The 19,064-nt window shown below is 55.3% G+C and overlaps 9 protein-coding genes and 2 non-coding genes across 11 annotated transcripts; 7 read left to right on the top strand and 4 right to left on the bottom strand.

The window, feature by feature from the left end:
* Window positions 1-1,953: 1,953 nt before the first annotated feature.
* Window positions 1,954-2,239, top strand: PHACADRAFT_197663 (uncharacterized protein; the record flags this gene model as incomplete). Its single annotated transcript, XM_007397872.1, has 2 exons — window positions 1,954-2,084; window positions 2,149-2,239. 2 exons carry the CDS (start codon window positions 1,954-1,956, stop codon window positions 2,237-2,239), a joined length of 222 nt encoding a protein of 73 aa, XP_007397934.1.
* An 896-nt stretch (window positions 2,240-3,135) lies between these two features.
* On the top strand, window positions 3,136-5,524 carry PHACADRAFT_259454 (uncharacterized protein). Its single transcript, XM_007397871.1, has 6 exons — window positions 3,136-3,547; window positions 3,629-4,435; window positions 4,485-4,661; window positions 4,718-4,807; window positions 4,871-4,943; window positions 4,993-5,524. Exons 2-6 carry the CDS (start codon window positions 4,067-4,069, stop codon window positions 5,280-5,282), a joined length of 999 nt encoding a protein of 332 aa, XP_007397933.1. The 5' UTR covers window positions 3,136-3,547; window positions 3,629-4,066; the 3' UTR covers window positions 5,283-5,524.
* A 63-nt stretch (window positions 5,525-5,587) lies between these two features.
* On the top strand, window positions 5,588-5,672 carry PHACADRAFT_t110. The gene has a single exon. It is a non-coding gene; the product is annotated as a tRNA-Asp (tRNA).
* A 581-nt stretch (window positions 5,673-6,253) lies between these two features.
* On the bottom strand, window positions 6,254-7,582 carry PHACADRAFT_147594 (uncharacterized protein; the record flags this gene model as incomplete). The annotated part of the gene is made up of 2 exons (XM_007397870.1): window positions 6,903-7,582; window positions 6,254-6,850 (listed from the first exon to the last, which is right to left on the bottom strand). The coding sequence occupies exons 1-2, from the start codon at window positions 7,563-7,565 to the stop codon at window positions 6,254-6,256; spliced, it is 1,260 nt and encodes a 419-aa protein (XP_007397932.1). The 5' UTR covers window positions 7,566-7,582.
* An 884-nt stretch (window positions 7,583-8,466) lies between these two features.
* Window positions 8,467-8,540, top strand: PHACADRAFT_t111. Its single transcript has one exon. It is a non-coding gene; the product is annotated as a tRNA-Val (tRNA).
* A 649-nt stretch (window positions 8,541-9,189) lies between these two features.
* Window positions 9,190-10,764, top strand: PHACADRAFT_99790 (uncharacterized protein; the record flags this gene model as incomplete). Its single annotated transcript, XM_007397869.1, has 8 exons — window positions 9,190-9,300; window positions 9,363-9,423; window positions 9,619-9,931; window positions 9,985-10,117; window positions 10,171-10,380; window positions 10,447-10,552; window positions 10,633-10,646; window positions 10,720-10,764. 8 exons carry the CDS (start codon window positions 9,190-9,192, stop codon window positions 10,762-10,764), a joined length of 993 nt encoding a protein of 330 aa, XP_007397931.1.
* Window positions 10,714-12,726, bottom strand: PHACADRAFT_147588 (uncharacterized protein). The gene is made up of 4 exons (XM_007397868.1): window positions 12,537-12,726; window positions 12,331-12,478; window positions 12,010-12,271; window positions 10,714-11,956 (listed from the first exon to the last, which is right to left on the bottom strand). Exons 1-4 carry the CDS (start codon window positions 12,692-12,694, stop codon window positions 11,478-11,480), a joined length of 1,047 nt encoding a protein of 348 aa, XP_007397930.1. The 5' UTR covers window positions 12,695-12,726; the 3' UTR covers window positions 10,714-11,477.
* A 1,445-nt stretch (window positions 12,727-14,171) lies between these two features.
* Window positions 14,172-15,185, bottom strand: PHACADRAFT_259451 (uncharacterized protein). The gene is made up of 4 exons (XM_007397867.1): window positions 15,032-15,185; window positions 14,893-14,970; window positions 14,538-14,837; window positions 14,172-14,485 (listed from the first exon to the last, which is right to left on the bottom strand). The coding sequence occupies exons 1-4, from the start codon at window positions 15,032-15,034 to the stop codon at window positions 14,411-14,413; spliced, it is 456 nt and encodes a 151-aa protein (XP_007397929.1). The 5' UTR covers window positions 15,035-15,185; the 3' UTR covers window positions 14,172-14,410.
* A 518-nt stretch (window positions 15,186-15,703) lies between these two features.
* PHACADRAFT_197657 (uncharacterized protein) lies at window positions 15,704-16,810 on the top strand (the record flags this gene model as incomplete). Its single annotated transcript, XM_007397866.1, has 1 exon — window positions 15,704-16,810. The coding sequence occupies one exon, from the start codon at window positions 15,704-15,706 to the stop codon at window positions 16,808-16,810; it is 1,107 nt and encodes a 368-aa protein (XP_007397928.1).
* A 214-nt stretch (window positions 16,811-17,024) lies between these two features.
* On the bottom strand, window positions 17,025-17,741 carry PHACADRAFT_259447 (uncharacterized protein). The gene is made up of 3 exons (XM_007397865.1): window positions 17,639-17,741; window positions 17,204-17,588; window positions 17,025-17,149 (listed from the first exon to the last, which is right to left on the bottom strand). Exons 1-3 carry the CDS (start codon window positions 17,659-17,661, stop codon window positions 17,081-17,083), a joined length of 477 nt encoding a protein of 158 aa, XP_007397927.1. The 5' UTR covers window positions 17,662-17,741; the 3' UTR covers window positions 17,025-17,080.
* A 366-nt stretch (window positions 17,742-18,107) lies between these two features.
* PHACADRAFT_163521 (uncharacterized protein) lies at window positions 18,108-18,578 on the top strand (the record flags this gene model as incomplete). The annotated part of the gene is made up of 4 exons (XM_007397864.1): window positions 18,108-18,110; window positions 18,173-18,249; window positions 18,304-18,423; window positions 18,482-18,578. 4 exons carry the CDS (start codon window positions 18,108-18,110, stop codon window positions 18,576-18,578), a joined length of 297 nt encoding a protein of 98 aa, XP_007397926.1.
* Window positions 18,579-19,064: the final 486 nt, after the last annotated feature.

The following is a 19,064-nucleotide window of genomic DNA, read 5'->3' as shown; positions in this document are numbered from 1 at the left end:
CTGGCATATCGCCGGACCAGTCGACGTCCGTGCAGACGTAGAGATAGTCGTCCACGGCAGTTTCCCGAGCCTGAGGGAGGATGGGGTCAGCATGAAGCTCGGCGTAGGAAGATTTGACAGACCTCGAAGGTAATAGGTGACGCCGCTGCGGTGCCTGCAAAGCCCAGGGCAGTAGCCAGAATAACAAGGCCTGCTTTGAGCTGCATGCCGCGATATGGCAGAGGATGTTATGCTGTAAAGGAGCACGAGTGCTGGTTCTGGTAGTCAGCAGGCGCAATATAGCTGGACTTTTATATCGCAGTGAACGCGACATGTGTTGACGAGCAGAGCGGTCCACCAAACATTGGCACAAGGTCGGCATGAGTGTTCTACAGATGTCTTTAGCCACCGGCAGCCCTTCCCCGTAGCGGCGGCGTCGAGCTCAGAGCTGAAATCCCTGGGTGCGCGATGTTGGCATGATGTGAACAATTGCGCATGTATGAGCCTTGAGTTCAGGTTACAGCGTCATAACCTAGCTGGACAGAGATACAATGCGCCTGATAGGATGTCTAGGACTTTAAGTGACAAGATCACGTCCAGAGCAAGGCAAGCTAAGACACCATACCGGGGTCAGGCATCATTGCAATACACAAAGGTCTGCAAGCGCCGAGGCAAGTTGTGCTTGCGGCCTCTTCGTCCGATAGTGATGGTGTTCATGATACAACCGAGGTAAGGCCTAGAAATCGGGGCGTGAACGCGCCCTCGCTGGGTGCTCCAAACAGTGCTCAAGGCTGGTAATGCCTCCGTTATCAGGCTTCCATGACCGTTAGAGCGTAATAAACCGAGATCAAGCTCACATCGTCGTATAAATCACATATTAATAGGAGCTCAAGCCTGGCAATTTTGGCGTGAGGCATGGACTACATGGCCTGGCATCCACAGGTGAAATTGACCACAAGCTCAGTGCGTTCCGACCGGGGTGCCACCAGCTAATCTTGAGTGTATCAGTCGAGTTGCACAGCGAGCAAACCACAAGACGGTTGCCAGACGCCGAGTGCTGGAGCTGGCGGCTGCTTTGCTCGATGTCCTGCGACGTGCTGGTGGTGCGTGAGCTCGGTATGTGGCCGAACCCGACGTGTGTCCGAGGCTGTTTGTCTCTGTTTACTCAGACTTCGTGGCGTCCTTTTCCCACGGTATCTCGTGGGCAACTCACATTCGCAAGGGTCGCTCACACCCTCTCCTAGGCTTGCTATCTCTTACAATCACACGCCTCCGCACGGGCTCACCAACCTGAAATATTCTATCCAAATGTCGCAAGTCTATTCTTCGGGCAGTGCTTATGCAGGTTGGGGAGGACCTTGAAACGGCGCGGGTGCAGTTCATCGCGGTACAGCAGAACACATCCGCCAACGCCGGCCATACGCGGCCGCGGTTCCGCCATGCCTGGAGCTTTCTCCGTATGGGACGGAGAAATCTGCGCGTCGGCCGGTCTAACGGCACCTGTGCCAGGCGCGAGCTGAACGATCTCGCTTGAGCCTGCGACACGAGCGAGAGCAGGGGCTCGAGGACTGGATGGGGACTTCAAATCTGTCAGTTCGCACAGCATAGTCAACTGGCTTGTCTCATTTTTGTCAGAGGCGAGCGCCGTTATCGTTGCCCCACCGGTAAGAGCTGCATGTCCCCGCTTGCCGATGACACTCGAGAGCGTGTCCGAGTCATCTCGAGCGGCCGCCACCAAAGCCGTCTCGAACCTCGCAGAGCGCACCGGTTGTGCATCTACCTCCCATATCCTGGGACCCTGCCACCCAAGATCAGCAGCGAAGTGTCAATAATTCGACGTGAACATACACCTCACACCGCGTGCCGCTTAGCGCCCACCCTCGCCCCCAACACCGTTTTCGACTCCCTGCCGCGTTATGAGCAGCAAGTTTGAGCCAAGGGGCTCTCTATCTCGCTGGCTGCGGGTCCTATCTCATGGGATGTCTCGCCCGTATCTGCGAGAACATCGGCTTCTATAATGGCCTGTGCGGCAGCTCTCCGACCGAGATCCAGGACGACACCTCGAGCGTTGGCCCGCAAAAGGGCTGGGACTGCTTCCTCTTTGTGTGCGTTCCGTCTCGCTCTATGCGCTGTGGCCATTTTGCGCTGAAATTCCTGGATCTTTGGCAGTAACTATAGCTGTGCGTCCGACAAAGGCCATGTCACTATCGAGTACCCCGGCATCCCCGACCTTGGCAACGACAACAACGCCCTAGAATGATGCCTTCAGCTCGTTCGTGTGCATCGCCCCGGGATAATGTTGCTGCGTCTGTGCGATGCTGCGGCGAGTCAGAGCGGCTTAACATTGAAGGCGGCAATGAGAGAGGCGGCGATGATACCTGTTGAACGTTGACCTGATGGCGGCGGCGCGGATGGCGAAGCCCGGCCTCAGTCGCGTCATGCAAGATGTGTCTGAAGTGACTATCCGCGAGCCCAGGTGTGAGGCACCTCGATTTTTATATTCGCACACAGGGGCGACTGCGTGCATGCGGACTTTCCTGCCACAAAGACGGGCCATCAAGGAGAGCTCACGCACGACCGAAAATGAGTCGTGAATCCCGTCGAGCTCAGAATGTGTGCTTGGTCCTGAGGCTTGGACTATTTATGCCGTGATGATCTGTTCTGGACGGACAACGTGTTGTTCGAACAGGGCCAGGGATGTCGAAAAGTCACGAATAAACCGGTCAATGCGAGAGAGCTGTATGGTTTCTGGGTGGAGAGATGTCCTAGTATCCTCTCCGGGGTCCGCGAAAGTTTCCATCTAGGTGTGTACTGACGCTTCCGACCACTTTAGGCCGCAGGTGGCATGGTTATCTTGCGACGATCGACTTGTTCCAGACACTGAAGGATTATGTCACGGCGGCCGATGCCGAATCATGCTGACATGCCGTTTCGCTTCGACGACGTCCATTCCGCGCTATGTGGCGCTCCGCTGGTCACACCCTACAAATTGCTCTGCTTCAATGCTCACGCCGTTCTGATCTCCATAGAACTGGCTGCCCCAACCCCACACTTTAGCTTTTGTCTAGCTGGCAACTCCTCCGTTCTGTGTTCTCTGGACTCGGCTGCATAGCCTGGGATGGCTGAGGATTCCGTCGGTACTCGAGTCGCCCCACACTAGTCACCGCCAACTCTGCACGCGCCTTCGCGGCTGTGGGAGAAGAGAGAGCCTGCCACGCGACGATCAACCCTCGCATAAGATGCGGATGGCCCTCCTTCGTCGACATTCTGATAGCATAGTCCACTCGCCGTCCAATGGCCGCTCCTTCGCCTCTGCGCGCTGAAGCCCGACTCCGAGGACACCGTGCCTCAGGAGCTTCAAGCATGGAGCTATAAGTGGTTTAATTCGGTGGGTGAACTTTCATGGCGGGCGGCGTTCTAGGAAATTACCTTGCGCTGTCACGGATGGCAGCTTCGAATCCCGCAGATCAGCCCATTAAGTATCTTTCGCTGTGGTGCGCGGGGAGGCACCCGACCCTGTGCCGAGAGCTCTCGACTGACCGCTCTGCTTCCAAGGGCTATTCGGCAGGTAGGAGACTGCAGTCCTTGGTGAGCGTTGGCTCTACTCACCGTCGCATGTCTTGCCTGCATGTGGTCGTCCGTGTTGCAGACCGCGCCGACTGAAGCTAGAAGCCCGTTTGTCGCGTCCCAGAGAATGCCAGAGGCCGGCAAAGATTTTCATGCGTTTCACCTTGCCGCATCTGTGCGCCTCTCGAGCGGACATGAACATCGGGACTGCCTGCACAATGCCGTATAAAGCAGTTGTCGCCATGGCATCAACCCCTTAATATTCCGAAGCGGTCGGCCCTCTCCCAATTCTGGGAACACGTATTCCGCATATGGCAATCGTTGACGTCTATTTTACTGTCTCACTCGTCTGCCGTCCGATCTGTCTGGGTCCAACGTCCATGCGAGCTAAACTTTGGCGTTTGGGACAGTACTTCTCGACAGCCAGCGGTATAAAATCGAGCGCGTCTCCTATTTTCTGCCCACCTTCCCTCCCTTCGTCCTTCTCCCTCGCCCGCGACGTTCTCTGGGTCGGCCCGCCATGCGTTCTTTCACCTTCATTTTCGCTCTCGCCGCCTCGCAGCTCCTCTCCCTCTCTTCGGTGCTGCCCGTCTCAGCCAAGCTCGCCCGAAAGTACGCCACGCCGACCGCCGAGATCCCAGCGGCGCGCAATGCTCTCACGCTCCGCCAGCACCACGAGCGCCGTGCTCTGCTCGACGTCTGTGTCTACCTTGACGCCGACATCGGGCTTGGAGGCAGCCTCCTTGGCATTCCCCTCAGCGAACTTGTCGACCTCAACATCTGTCTTTGTCTCTCGGCGTTGCCCCTTGACCTCAGCGCGAACGCCCAGCTCAAGGTCCTCGGCGACAAGTACGGATCGGCTCTGATCAACGCTGTTCTGAGCCTGCTGGTAAGCATGTCAGTGAGACCTCAGGGCCTAGCTAACCGTGCCTTCGTAGATCAACACCGGCCCGAACTCGCAGCACTGCACATACCCCGACAACTGCGATCCCGTTTGCTCCTCCAGCGAACCTTGTGGCTTCCAGTGCCACCCTCCGTACGTCAAACAGGGCAACCAGTGCGTTTGCGCTCCGCCCTACGTCAGTTGCAACGGCAAGTGCCTCCCCCCGGGTTCGGTACGTACGCGTCGGCTGTTTTACAGTTCAAACCGCTGATCGTCGAATCCTCGTAGACTTGTGGCTCGGCAATTCCTCGCACTCTCGCTGCTCGCGCTGACTCGCTCCTGAACCGGGCGCAGGCTTCATGCAAGCCCCATGAGAGCGTACGTTTTGACAGTCTTGTGATTCTCTGGTGCTCTCAATAATGACCGCTTGATGTCTTTCAGGTTTGCGGCGTATACGGTAGCACCGACAGCACCGCATTCGAGTGCGTCGACACACGCAATGACCTGGAGAGCTGTACGTCATTTTATACACCATCCTCTGCATGAGTCTTATAGCGCTTCAGGCGGAGGCTGCATGGCTCCGAGCCCCTTCGCGCCCAACAACGCCTCTGCTCCCGTTGGCCGTGACTGCACAGCCATTCAGGGTGTCGACTCCGTCACCTGCGCCCAAGGTGGCTGCGCCGTCCAGAGCTGCTCGTCGGGTTGGGCCGTCAACGACGCGGAGGATGGATGTGCTCTCGTGCCTGGCTCTGGCGTCTCCAAAAATTCTCTGGTACAGCAGGCCACCAAGCGCAAGTCGGTCTCGAGGTTCTTCGCCGACCGCGCGGGGTCCAAAGACGAACTTCTGCCGTGATTGAACCCTGGACTTGAACACTCTGGACTAAAACTTGAAATGACACCCCTCCTTTCGCCGTCACCATCGTTTGAACTTTCTGCCAGCTGTCACCTTTGTTATTCAAATCTCTCTCTGTACGCACTTTCGAGTGTAGCAGTATTAATGTGGTCTTAGTCGTTTCGCGGCTGTGTTGTAGATAATCGGTGTTAAATATGGATATTCTATCTGGGACGTAACTTCTTTCGTGTCCCGGGTTCTGGTTTTTTTTTCGAGAGCGCTGAGAAGTGGTGTACTCATAGGAAGTTGTGAAGATGCACCAAGTATCCCTGGTAGTATATCGGTTAGTACACGCGCCTGTCATCCGCTGAAGGTGCGCGCGAAAGCGGGGTTCGACTCCCCGCCAGGGAGCTATTCCTTGGACGAGTATTTTTGCCAAAAAAAAAAATGTTGCCAATATACAATTAACGAGTTAATCGGTGGACCGTGCTACTCACGGGCGGAGAGAATTGAGAAGAGAAATCGAATGAGAGACGAGAAGAACGCGCCGCCCGCCGCCAACCTTCGGTGGGCGTGCAGCGCCCCGTGAGAGGCGCCTTGTGAGAGCACTGGCCAATGAGAGTGCGTCTTTGTCTCAACGGCGACGCGAAAAGTCGCGTCTAGACGGCTCCTCTGTATGGACGGCTGGTATACGCGCCCTATGGTGGAGCTTAGTGGTTGAGTATACGCGATGCTCGCCGCGGCGTGTCATTGTGTATGGCGTGCAACCGATGCCATTGTGACATGCATTATCGCAGGCGTGCGACGCGACAAAGAGGTGCCCGAGGAGAACACGTACATTAATATTGATTAAGAACTTGACAATATACTTGTGTACAAGAAGCGGAGACGACGAAGATGTGGGGAATATACGATATAAAACGAAGACACGAGACGAGAACTAAGGAAGAAAAGAACGAGAGAAGGTCGGACGGAAACAGGCATCGTGAGACTCAGACGGCGCTTATGCGACGGCTTGCCTTTGACTGTCGGCGGCCGGTGCGTCGCTGCGAGGACCGCCTGCTTGGTCCACCCGTTGGGTTGGACGATACGGAGGCGCTGGAAGGGGAGGCAGCCGGCGCAGGGGGCGGCACAGGCGCGCTGGGGAAGACGACGCTCGGTGTGCCCACACCGACAGTCGTGTTCGCGCGCGTACGTCCACGCGAGCCCGAGCGCGACGGCGTACCAGCGTGCTCCACGCGCGACAGCGCCCGCCCGGTGCGCGCGGCAGGCGCAGGCGTCGGCGTGCCGCGCTCGATGAGCTCCGCGAGACGGGCGTGCCTGCGTGCCTCGGCGAGGAAGGCGTGCGCGCCTGCGGCGGACGGCGCGGGGCTGAGGCGGATCGCGCGCAGCGCCGGGTTGCCCGCGATCGCGAGCAGCGCGGTGTTCCATACCGCCGGGAGCTCGGCGTGCACGACGCGGAGGGCGGGCGCGCATGCAAGAGCAGCGACGAAGTGGCGCACGCCGGACATGTCGCTCGCAGGCGCGGGTGCGGGAGACGCGTCGCTGCGGGGCCCGGAGGGGAGCCGGAAGCCGATCTTGACGGATTCCTGGTGCGGTCAGGTCAGAGGCGTGGTGGCCGGCGCTTGGACGAGAACGTACCAGCGATCGCCATTCCGGGATGACCCTGCTCAGGCACTCGAGCGTGCTGTTCGGGGCAGGCAGCGCAAGGTAGGCGTTCGCAGCCTTGCGCACCGTCAGATGCTTGACTGTGCCGAAGAGGGGCAGCATGCTCAGCGTGTCGCAGAACATATCGAGCTCAGACGTGCTCTCGCGCGGAGCATTGTGGTCACTAGTGATGCAGAAGTCGAAGCGTTCAAGCCGCATGCCGCGGACACGCAACGCGCGGAGAAGTGGATTGCTGTCGCCCCATAAACCATCGATACTGAGCGCGCGGACGCAGCGGGCGAGGTCCGGACGCCCGCGCAACGTGTAGACCAGCTGGGAACACTGTGCGCGAGATTTGACGTGGATAAAGAAGTACAGAAGAGGCTCGCCAATGCGGGTGAAGAGCGTGCAGGTCAGTAGAGGTGTGTACCGGTGCACAGGAGGCCGAGAGAAGGCCGGAAAGTCAGCAGGTCGAATCTTATTACTGGTTGCAGAACCGCGGCTGGCACTAGAAGGAAATGGAGCTGAATGGGATCGTGTGAACGACGTCTTGAGAACAACAGGCGAAACATCCGGAGATGATGTTCTGGGTTCCAGCACGAATGAAAAGATTCGCTCAAGAATCTCCTCCGGCAGTGAGGTTAGTGTGAGTGACATTAGAGCTCGGGTGTTCTACAATGAAGAGCAACATGTCAGGTTCGTTTACCACACTGTAGTGAGGCTGACATACTAGAATTCGTTCCGCTGAGTTTCTGGCAAATGTCGGGCCAGCTATGTGGTCGCAGTAGTGTAGTGTAGAGCACGAAAAACCTGGTCCGAGGCACGACAGAACGGATGGAGTAGGCAAAAGGATACGGATGGTTATATAGAGCTGCCCCCAGGCGGTTGTCAGGAAAACAGGTGGGTCTGGGCCTGTTCTTAATGAAGGAAAGGCAGTCGCGGATGACAGCTCTGGCGACTTCATCATCCAGTCTCTTGCCTTTTCTGGCGTCCGATATCGTACAGCCGCAAACTCCGTGCCGGGCCGCCGGCGCCGACATGGGCTTAGCTTCTCCCGGCATCCGCCGTGTCCCGTTTACGGAAACCGCTGTTGTTCGCCACCTCGGCGACCAACGGTGACTGTTGAACTTTGTCTACCCTGTCTATCCATCGTGCGACCGGCCTGGCCTGCCAGGGCCTTGGTCGCGCAGTGAGCACTTGGAACATCTCAGTTGCTGGGCAGGTTTCCTGCGAAACACAAGCTCGCGTCGTGTCTCGCCGATTGCAAGACGCCCGTGGCTTCCGCAACGACCGGCGAGTCTAATAGAAACTGATGCAGAATTGTTTCATTTCCGCCTACACCTCAGCTTATCCCCTCATGATCATACGCGGCCCTTTCCCTATCCAGAAGGCGCCCGCGGTGGCATCATTTGGGCTTCGACTCGGCCACTGTTCACGACAGCTGTAAAACTTTATTCTTCTGGGCCTCTACTGCCCAGCAAAGATGCTGAACGACACAGGTTTACAGAGGGCTGAGGCGGGCACATTGTTTATCACTATCGAATTGAGAAGGACAAACGGGTCGATGGCGTAGTTGGTTATCGCATCTGTCTAACACACAGAAGGTCCTCAGTTCGAGCCTGGGTCGACTCATCATTTTGCTCTCTCTATCTAGCCATAGTCGAGTGCACTTTTTGAAGCTTTTGTGTATAAAAAGCTATAAATTGCGCGTTTTTTATGCTGTACATGTGGTCATACTATGGTCATGCCTGACAGACAACACTCGCCAAAGAACACTGAGCTTTGAATTGTGAGGCGACGTCAAGGTCCGTAAGCTGACGCGTGTTCTATTTCGTATTTGTCTCCACACACTTTGGGGCTTATGTCTGACATGGTTCCAGCCGAGTCAATTCGGTCGACGCTTTCCCAAGCAGTGTTCCTGACAATGTGTGCTTTGGGCGGCCGACAGCCGATCGAAACATACCATAAAAGGCAGCAAGCGCGGTATTCAGGTTGTGTGCTTGGAATCTGCCGCTCAATCGTTCACTGCACTTCTTTGCCCTGAACGTCTCCCTCTCCGCCCACGGTCTTCTCCAGCCACCCCCACATCATCCCACACGTCCCCTTGCTGCGACCGTCGCGAACAGGAGTGAGACTGCATAGCTCTCGCAGCGCCAGATCACCACAGACAGCTGTACTTAGCTGCAGTGCCTCCCTTGCCAGTCCCCGTCTTACAGTCACACAAACTTCTGCTCCACAGCGAGCCCCTTAGAGAACGAACTGCGACGGCACGCAGTGTGACATGAACTTCTTCAAGACCAAACCTCGTACACCGCCTGATCTCGTCCGCGGTCTCAGAGACACCCTTCCGAGACTTGAGTCGACTGTTCCCGGAAGTGAGCAGCGCAGAAAAGTACGTGCTCGTGCTGTGACCGCGTCATTGTTATCTCACCCACGATGAATTCCCTCATGCAGGCTAACGATGATGTCGCCAAGAGTCTCCAGCAGATGAAGAGCATGCTCAACGGCGATGGCGGTGAGTATTCGCGTTGTACATATCCCGATAATGCATATAGCAAATCCTTTCTGGTGTCCATGGTGACCCACGCTTCTCGCCGATTGCTTTGTACGCGTGCTCGTCGTCAAACGGCATCTTATCGCCACGCAGACCGAAGCTTTAGGTTCAATGATTCGCCTTGCTCCAGAAGCTGACTGCCGCATTCCCCTCTAGAACCGACGCCGGAACTTATTGCGCAGCTCTCCCAGGAAGCATATGCAACGGATCTGCTGCACCACATACTACTGAACATCCACCGACTGGACTTTGAGTCGCGGAAAGATGTTGTCCAGATCTTCAACAGCCTACTACGAAGACAGATCGGTTCACGGTTCCCTACAGTCGAATATCTCAATGGAAAACCGGATATTCTCTTTGCTGCTTTCAAGGGCTACGAGAACGAGGACATCGCTCTCAATACCGGTATGATCCTCAAGGAGATGCTTCGGCATGAGTCGCTGGCGAAGATGCTGCTGCACTCGGAACAGTGAGTCACCCCTGGCATGTACCCCTCGTAGCATGTACTGATACATCCATCAGATTGTACATGTTTCCGCATTACATCGAAACGACAACATTCGGCATTTCGTGCGACGCATACAACAATCTCAAAGAGACGCTGACGCGCCACAAGCCGATGGTCGCGGACTATCTAGACAAGAACTACGACCGAGTAAGCCTAGTTTATCTCTCGCCTCTTTCATGGCGTGCTGAACCTGCTCGCAGTTTTTCGCGTCCTACACACAGCTCATCATGTCCTCAAACTACGTCACCAAGCGACAATCGCTAAAGCTGCTCGGCGAGATCCTGCTCGATCGGGCTAATTTCAGCGTTATGACGCGGTATATCGCAAATGAAGCGAACTTGAAGATGATGATGAACCTCTTGCGGGACAAGAGCAAGAACATTCAGTTCGAGGCATTCCACGTCTTCAAGGTCGGTCCGGCCCTCGTGCATCGTGGCGGCTTGACTGACACGGTACTGTGTGGTTGCGTCTGTCAGGTGTTCGTGGCGAACCCGAAGAAGCCGCCACAGATCGAAAGCATCTTGAGGCGGAACAAGGAAAAGCTACTCATGTTCCTGAAGAACTTCCACAACGACAAGGAGGGTAAGCAATGACTTCATCTAATTCGAATGTGAAGCTTATACTTACGCTTTGCGCTCCCCCGCGCGCCCGGCTTCCCTCAGACGAGCAATTCGCGGTACGTAACGGCAGCATTCTGCACAGCCCTGTGGATTATCTGAGTCTAATCGCGGCCCATCTGCGCCACACAGGACGAGAAGCAATTCCTTATCGCGCAAATCCAAATGCTACAATGAACGATTCCCTTGGTCTTCTTCTCTTGGATTCCCTCGCAACACGGCATACTCGCACACATCATCTAATACCACGATAGGCCTTACAAGCCACCGCCGGCCCCATGTACTATTACCCGCAGATACCGCATACCCGCCCTAGTACTCGCTCACAACCCATTGCGCTGCAGATCGGTCATACATCGCTTGCTCGTGCCTACGGCTGTCCACCCGGACGTTAGCGTCGCCAGCGCCGCCCACCTACGGATCTCACGCGGACTGAGACCTTGACCTTGTACAGCGTCTATCGCGTCTTAGCTTGAAGTGAGTCAGCAGCTCGCGCCCAACTCCAAGCCGACGCACCGGCTTGCCCCATCGTTACCACGTGCACTGTTTCCCTTGCTTCTCGTACATTCTTCTCCGTCCTCTTTCTCGCGCATTGTACTTGTCCCTCTCCGATCTCCTGGCATCTCGTGCATCTCCACGGCTTCATCCTTCCTTTTGTCCTACTCTCTTTGGGCCGTATATTTGTCCCCATATGACGTCGCGTCGTAGCAGATTGTACTACCACCTCTCATCCCCAAGCTTGCATCTTATTGCGCACATTGTCACTTTCTTACACGAGACCTGGTCGACCGTCGTCTTAAGTTTTGGTCAGAAGCGCGATGTGCATCTGTCAATAGATAGATTTCAACACCTCAAGTGCATACAAAGCTCCAGCAGTACGCAGGGGCTGTTTAGTCGAGCCACACGAAGCTGCTCCGCTGCGTGATGTCTGTGTTCGTCACGACAAGCTCGAGGTCCTGCCCGCCGTTGACGCGCTTGAAGACCTTGGTGCCCGCGCTGCCGGCGACGCCAGCGGCGATGAGGAACTCGTTCTCGGGCCCGAAGAGCCGCATGCCGCGGACCTGGTCGAGGCCAGTGTAGACCTGGGTGAGGAGCGTGAGCTGCGGTTCGAGCGCGAAGATCGCGATCGTGTCCCCGCGCGGGTCGACGTTGCCCGTGTTGCGGTTCGACGCGTACGCGAGCGGCTGCGGGAAGCTGGCCGTGGGTTCCGTGAGCAGCAGCTCGGCCGCGTGGAAATCGCTTCCCGCAGGGAACGTCGGCGGCAGGATGCTCGCGTTTGCGATGAGCGGCGTCGTGCCGTTCGGCGGCGCGGGGATGAGCTGCTGCGTGAGCGTGCTCGAGAGTTCGTGCAGCACGTAGAGCGTGTCGCCTGTGCGAGCGTCAGACAAGGGATGGGCTGAATTCTCTGTAAGGGATACATACCGCGCGTCGCAATGTGCCGTGGTCCACTGCCGGTGGGCTGCTGAATGAAGCCCTGGATCTTCCAGTTGCCCGGCGCCCCGTCCTCGACGAGCCGCCAAACCTTGTCCGCGCCGAGGTCCGGGATGAACACCTCTGAGTCGTGCTGCAGCGCCATGTGTGGGTGCGACTGGTTCACTGACGGGAAGGTGATGAGCGGAGCGTCCGTCGTAAAGTGCAAGGGGTCAGACGTCGTAGGAATGATCTTGCCATTGCCGGTGTTGTACTGTGGCGAGTATGTGTAAGCTATGTTTCGCGCGAAAAAGCGAGCAAAAGGATACGTACATTCATGATGGCTACTTGGCCGTTGTTCAGTGCTGTGGTGAACGCGGGAGCGTCGCCGCCTGAGGGCACAGTGTCAATGAGGTCCAGAACACCCTGCGATCCAATGGTGAATGACTGGAGTGCGCCTGGCTCATCCTCATTCGTCGCGCTAGAAAGTGAATGAGCTCAAACGAGCGATTTCCGGCCTTGCATACGTAGGTACTTACTAGAGAATGCTCTTGTTGGTAGGGTGGAGCGAGATCCACGAAGGGTTCGCACCAGTGGGTGACTGGTTCAGGACAGTTAAGGTCGACGCGTCCGAATTGAAGAGGTAAGACACGACGAAGGAGGTGTACCCTCCAGCCAGAATGGTAAAGTTGACCATCGCTCACGTCCGCCAGAGCTGCTGAGACAGTGGCACATTGCGTCCGTCCATGCGACCTTTAAATCTAGCCACGACACGCTTCCATGGCGTAAACGAAGCATAGCCGGTGCGCGCAAGAACTGAATGCCCGAGGGTAAGCCGTCCGATGACTGGGTCGCCATGGGAGAGGGCATGCTGAGGCATCACATGTGCCGAAAAGAAGCAGCAGGGAAGAGCGAGGGCATGGAGGACATTGATTCGCGGCCAATATCCGGAGGACCGACTACTCGACTACTAGTAAGCATGACGAAAAAAAATAGCATGCACGCAGAGCGGGTACTGGGACATCTGGTCTGTACTATGTAGCCTCTGAACATGAACTGTTGTCCAGTCCCCCGCATCGCCAGGCTCGCTTGCGCGAGAGCCGCATGTTTTCGACCACCTGAGTTTTCGCAGCTCAAAGTTGCGCAAGTATTCCCTAGTCTTTGCCATTCAGGATAAATCTTGTCGCTCTTGACCCGTAGCTGGCCGATCACGTTGAGCAATGTTATAAAGTCCCACTGCCGCGTATTTAACATCGTCTTCGCCTCGCGTAATGCCTAGCCGAGCGCCAGCTTGGATAGAGACACCACCGATCACCCCGCTAGAGTCGACCGAGCAATACTTTGCATCTTTCCCACCAATTTTGGTGTATAGGGCCCAAACTAAATTAGAATGTTAGCTTAGCCACGGACACATAAAGACTCGCTTCCTGCTCCGAGAGTGACGCCATACCCTGGGCCATAGACGATCGCATGGTCGTCAATCGGCCCCCTCGATGGTCAAATCGCCGAGACACGAGCCTCAGCCAAGAACGGCAGCACGGCTTGCGGAACGCCGGAAGTGCAGTTTCCCTGAATATGAGTGCGCGTACAACTTCGGCTTGAGCTGTGGCTTCGCCAACGACCGCAGCATCTGCCGCCCTGCAACACGTACAGTGCTGCTGCACTTTTCCAGTCCATCGAGGCCGTCCACCCTTACCGGTCGTAAGGTCTAGTCTATGCATGCGTCGTTGTCTGGAGGATTTGACGTAGCTTGTCCGTGATTTGGGGTTCATTTATCCGGATCTTGGTGCCGCCTGCCGCCACTCCAAAGGGCAAGTATCTTGGCGGACCTAGCTTGTATAGGGAATACCCGGGAATCTTATGAGATGGAGTGAAGACTATGCGAGCAGGCTGGAGTTCGGATGAAAGATCAGAGAATTTCGGGATGAGCGTATCGCGGTCGGGGACTTCTGTTCGACCGAGTCTTTTCCGCCGCAAACAAATCCCTAGAAATAGATTAGTAGATTCAGTAATAGATACGTGCACTCACGATTGAACATTCGGAACAGTACTTCAACAATTTCATATTGTCGGACCAGTACCTGCTCCAGAAGGTAAGAGTTCCGAGGTTAGCGAGGGCTACAAAGCCCACCATACCGTCATGACAAAATAGTTGCACAATACATGAATATCCTCTCCGCACAAAGATCTTACACCAGAACCTACAATGGATACAAATCGCAATTCCGCCGCACTGCGCGAGTTTGCATGCTATCGGCAACGCCTCGTCCCGAGGCTCCCCAGGGATCCGTTCACGCGAACGTTGATATCAGGAACTGCGGGGGATGTGCGTGCAGACCCATACATTTTGTGCATCATAAACGAAGTCGATAGCATAAAATCATACAACAACAACCGAAAGCAGAGAGGCGGCTTAACGACCGCTCTTGGAACCCTTCATCTGCGCCTTCGAGACTTTGGGACCGGACGCAACGGGTGCCTTGGGGGCCTATTAACAAGTAAGATATGCATTCAATAACACAAGAACGCTACAGACGCACCTTCGTCTTCTCCTTCTTTTCCTCCTTGGCCTTCTTCTCAGCCTTAGCCTTCTGGATAGCAGACGTGCGCTGGGCAGCCCGGGCCTGAGCAGACTGGTTCCGGCGGGCAGCGATGGCAGCAAGGTCGGCACCGACAATCCCACGCTGGTGCTTCACTGTCTTGCGTGACCGCTTCTTGGCGACTTCTTCTGTAATACCTTTCTTGTGCATGCGCCGGTACACCTGTGTCCAGGCGATCTTGCGCGGGTTCTTTCGTTGCAAAAAGAGCGACTCAGTCTTGGAGGTGGAGAACCGGAATATCTGTAACAAGACCGCGTAAATATGGATTTTAACAGCGACCCCTTTGATGTTGCACCTTGCTATCGCCACGAACGAAGAGGCGACCCTTCGAGGCGTAAATCCGGAATCCGGAGAACGAGTCGATCTCGACCTTCTACGCTCATAGGAGCGGTTAGCCGTGAACACTTGTATTTATTGAGCTGGTTTGGACGCACCATCTGCAATCAAACGGCCGTACAAAGCAGGCTGTAAGTGATCTTGCACAGAGGGACCCGAGAAGCGTCGATTAGGAGCATAGCGCCATCCGTCTTAACCGACTGTCATCCACTCTCCAGAACCGCGATCCACCTCAAATTCCACCAAAATCCCACTCCTTTGCATTCCACCAATCTGATATTGCCCTCCTGTACGACGTCCAAGCATAATTCTGTGCTCACCTTGAGAAATGACGGAGTTGATGGACCTTTGGATGTTGCTGCCTACTCCCCCGGAGCGGGCCAGACTCGCGTACCCAGTCTCGTACTTTTGGCGCCTAATATGACTTAATCGGAATGAGTGTATCAGACGCTCATGGTGACTGGGACAGGCGAGTCTAAGTTAGCTCTCCGGCCACTCTTGCTCTATACTCCATCCTTCGGACCCGCATCACCAATCAGCCACTGTCTCACTCTTTGACAGCCAACGCGTATATTGAATTCATTTCCCGGGGTGTTTTATACTCTCTCGACCAGTGCGTATCCCCCCTCTGCTGACGCTGTGAGCTGTCGCTGACATCTACCTGCAGATTGCTCCCCTATTTCTCAAACGGTGAAAATGCTGCATCTATCACTCTGCTCTGATTGAACGGTCTACTATCTATCCGACTTTTGTGTCCTCTTCTGTTCTATATGCCTGCTCCTCATCCCCAGACCATCCCTTCCACTCCCGTCCCCCTGAAGTATGTCTATTGTGACAGTCCCGCCACTTATGCATCAGCAGTATGGGTGCTGCGTACTGCACCCTACCTGATACTCGATTGCGAAGGTTACAACCTCGGTAGAGCCGGTGGTTGCGTTACGCTCATATGTGTCGGCACACCGTTCGCAGAGCATATCTTTCTCTTCGACCTCCTCAGCCCCCTCATTACTGGCAGAGACATCTATTATCTGCTCCATCTGTTATGCGATCCGACCCTGCTCAAGGTCGTTTGGGATGGACGGATGGACTTTCTCGAAATTATCACGAGTTTTGGTGTCGCACTGGAGGGAGTATTGGATCTTCAAGTAGCAGAAGTGGCGTCGAGGCAGATCGTGCGAGGTGAAGGAGACAAAGATCGACTAGAGCGGCTTGGACGTTCCTACATCTCACAGCAGCTAGCCAAAAGGTCGGAGCAACTGCAAGATTTGCACGCGGTTATTGGGCTGCAGAGGTGTTGGGTTGACTGTGGCTACGCACGTGAGGTCGGCAAAGATCGTGAGTCCGCACTTTCTATGCTCTATATTCTGTCCATTCATAAGTATCGCACAGCTCAAGTTATATCCATGCACAAGAACCGGGGCTGCGATATGTGGCTTCGCCGCCCGCTCACTGAACAACTCCTACAGTACGCCGCGAAAGACATTCTACTCATCGGCGTCCTCTACCCCCATTTCGACCGCAACGGATGGATCCCGAAGGACGATGCTGGATATAACTGTCTCATGCGACAATGCCGACGATATATTTCCGCCCATCGTGAGCAAGGCAAGTCGTCTGAGACGGACGTCTTCGGCCCATGTTCCATCATGCCGCTTGACACCGTGACGGAACCTTTCGGACCTCTGCACCGGTGCCACGCGTGTAACCGCTCACTCTCCGTGGCCGCCTTCTCGAATTGCCCAGGCGTTGCCCCGTCTTCTCCTGGCTCTGGGTCTGCGCCGCGCTACGCCATCCTGCGGCGTCCGCGTTGCCGGCTCTGCTCCATCTTGGCGGCGAAGAATAGCCTCAAGGTGGATGAAAGGTGGCTCGTAACATGATAGCAATTGCGTTACATTACCGACCCCCACTCCTGCTTCTTCTGTTTTGCGGACAGTACTTCTGCCCACTGTATAATACAAGTGAGTTCTCCATTGGCTGTGCGCTTCTTTTCTCCTCCTTCTATTGTGTGTATTTAAGTAAGTAGCCTGTGTGTGTCTCTTGACATCATCTCTTGGTTCTTTTGCATGATACAATAATGATAATATTTACACCCAATCTTCGATTTAGAGGGCTACGTCGAGCCGTGAGTATTGTACAGGGAAGGGGAGCTATGACTTGGTAGAGCACTGGTTGAGACCAGCGCCGCAGAACTGAGCAATGATTAACCAGAGAAGGAACTGTGATAGATGACGTGAGCGCAAGAAGGCTGATATGATGGACCATGTACGCACCAGACCGACGACGACGCTAAGAGACAGAATCTTCGTATTTTTCCACCACATGCTACGCCGAACCGTCCTGGCACCTCGCCTGAAAGCAGTCGCTTGGCTGGCCATGTTATCCGTCTTATCCACGAGAAGCTCGATCCGCTCGCCGCGGGACAAGATCTGCTCTACGTTCTGCACCATAATATCCTTCACTTGTGCAAGCTCAGATTGTGCACGCGCGAGCTCGTCAGTCGGCGGCGACGTGTTGTACTGTTCCATGAGCTGGGCAATGACGGGGCCGAACGTGCCTTGGAGCGCATACGCGGGGGTGTCGTCGGAGGATGATGACGGTTGTGCGGTGCTAGTGAATTTGCGTTGGAGTTCGGCTAGGAAAGTAAAGGGCATACGTCTGCAGCCATTCTGAATGTTAGAAACTCACGACAGTTACAAAGAACTTACCTTCCAGCAGAATCATCCGCCATAACGAGGTAAATGAATCCTCCTTCCGAGACGTAGTGGAATAGAAACTGTTCCCAGACATAGGTCAGCTTGCTGTTGTTCGGGGGTATCTTGGAGAGTATGGTCTGTGTGGCTGGCCGCGGATATCAGCCATTCGTCTTGCGTTTCTGAGGTTTCTGTGCTGCGCACCTTGCGAAAAGTCTCGCGTACCGCTTTGGTGCTCTGCCAGGACGGTCGGGCCGCGGGCAACCAATGCATGTATCTAGAAAGCTTCAGTACAATTTCTGTAGTTTCTAAGATGTGGACTATACCAGCGACATGACTGCTGTGGTGAATGGATATATCCAATCAGGTGGAGAGCGCAGCTGAATATCGGGGCGGCGTTTATGGTCACGTGGCCACGCGGAGGCGTCACCACGTCGGTCGTGGCTGCCAGCACATCCTCTCGTTCTCGTTCACCTCGTCTGCCATGGTACGCCTTCACAGCGCCTGTATTTTTTGTCAAACAAAGTCCTGATTATGTCTGCTGCATAGTCTGACTCAGAGTCGTCCCGTCCCGTCGCTCGTCCGGCCGCTTCTGGCGTTGCCAAACCGCCCGGTGCGCAGGTTCGGTACGTTACCCCTCGCTTCTGTCACGATCATCTGTTGAGCTACTTCTTCGACAGCCGGCGAGCAGCAGGCTCTACTCAGGTCTCCAAGCCCAACTCGACCCGTGCGGCAGGTGCTGGTGGTTCCTCAAACACGATGTTGAAGCTGTACACAGACGACTCACCTGGGATTCGAGTGTGCGTGGCATGATTCTTAGAACGTGTGACTGGCCTAACATCTCTGTTTGTCCCTTAGCGACCCCTTTATTGTGCTTGTCCTCTCCCTCTCTTTCATTGCTTCCATCTTCTTCCTTCACATATCGGCCAAGATCATCCGCGCTTTCACCAAATAGCTTCGCGTTGTGCGGGAAGGGGGGCAACGAACCCCGCGGCGAGGATACCCACCGACAGTACTCCTTGTATAAAAACTATCTTAGTCTTGTGCATGTTCGGTGTCTTTACGACCGAATGTAACTCTGTTCTCCGCGGCGACGTGGAATCAGGATCATTCAATATCCTCTGGGAGGCAAGCTCTCACCGGCTACTTAATGTCCAGCATTCAAACTGTCATGCAGAAGCAACGGTGATGATCGTACGAGTTTTGTCATCTCAGACGAGACTTGGGTAATATACAATGTATTTGGAGAAAAGTCATGAAGCTGTATGGTACATGCTTTGAATTATGCGAGGCACAGCGCTGCCGAATACGAATAAGTCTGTCCTGATGCAGAGTGCGGCTACCAAAATGCTGGTATGAGTGGGGGGAACATGAGAAGAAACAACATGGGTCAGCAGAAACAGGAACGGCGAGGCGTGCTACGCCTGCGTGCGCTGTGCTT

Source organism: Phanerochaete carnosa (assembly GCF_000300595.1).
Source record: "Phanerochaete carnosa HHB-10118-sp unplaced genomic scaffold PHACAscaffold_7, whole genome shotgun sequence".
Classification (NCBI taxonomy): Eukaryota; Fungi; Basidiomycota; class Agaricomycetes; order Polyporales; family Phanerochaetaceae; genus Phanerochaete; species Phanerochaete carnosa.
The sequence above is the reverse complement of the archived record's forward strand: the minus strand, read 5'-3'. Positions and strand labels throughout refer to the sequence as shown.

Excerpts from the sequence above, each read along its gene's own strand:
- PHACADRAFT_259454 (XM_007397871.1), top strand. The coding sequence starts at position 4,067 with ATGCGTTCTTTCACCTTCATTTTCGCTCTCGCCGCCTCGCAGCTCCTC. Across the intron at positions 4,436-4,484 it reads ACGCTGTTCTGAGCCTGCTG|ATCAACACCGGCCCGAACTC; the intron begins GTAAGCATGTCA and ends GTGCCTTCGTAG. Across the intron at positions 4,944-4,992 it reads ACGCAATGACCTGGAGAGCT|GCGGAGGCTGCATGGCTCCG; the intron begins GTACGTCATTTT and ends ATAGCGCTTCAG.
- PHACADRAFT_147588 (XM_007397868.1), bottom strand. The coding sequence starts at position 12,694 with ATGGTCAACTTTACCATTCTGGCTGGAGGGTACACCTCCTTCGTCGTG. Across the intron at positions 12,479-12,536 it reads ACCAACAAGAGCATTCTCTA|CGCGACGAATGAGGATGAGC; the intron begins GTAAGTACCTAC and ends TTCACTTTCTAG. Across the intron at positions 12,272-12,330 it reads GCCAAGTAGCCATCATGAAT|TACAACACCGGCAATGGCAA; the intron begins GTACGTATCCTT and ends TACTCGCCACAG.
- PHACADRAFT_259451 (XM_007397867.1), bottom strand. Across the intron at positions 14,838-14,892 it reads TCGTTCGTGGCGATAGCAAG|ATATTCCGGTTCTCCACCTC; the intron begins GTGCAACATCAA and ends GTCTTGTTACAG. Across the intron at positions 14,486-14,537 it reads AAAAGAAGGAGAAGACGAAG|GCCCCCAAGGCACCCGTTGC; the intron begins GTGCGTCTGTAG and ends ACTTGTTAATAG.
- PHACADRAFT_259447 (XM_007397865.1), bottom strand. The coding sequence starts at position 17,661 with ATGGCGGATGATTCTGCTGGAAG. Across the intron at positions 17,589-17,638 it reads GCGGATGATTCTGCTGGAAG|ACGTATGCCCTTTACTTTCC; the intron begins GTAAGTTCTTTG and ends GAATGGCTGCAG. Across the intron at positions 17,150-17,203 it reads TTAGCGTCGTCGTCGGTCTG|TTCCTTCTCTGGTTAATCAT; the intron begins GTGCGTACATGG and ends CATCTATCACAG.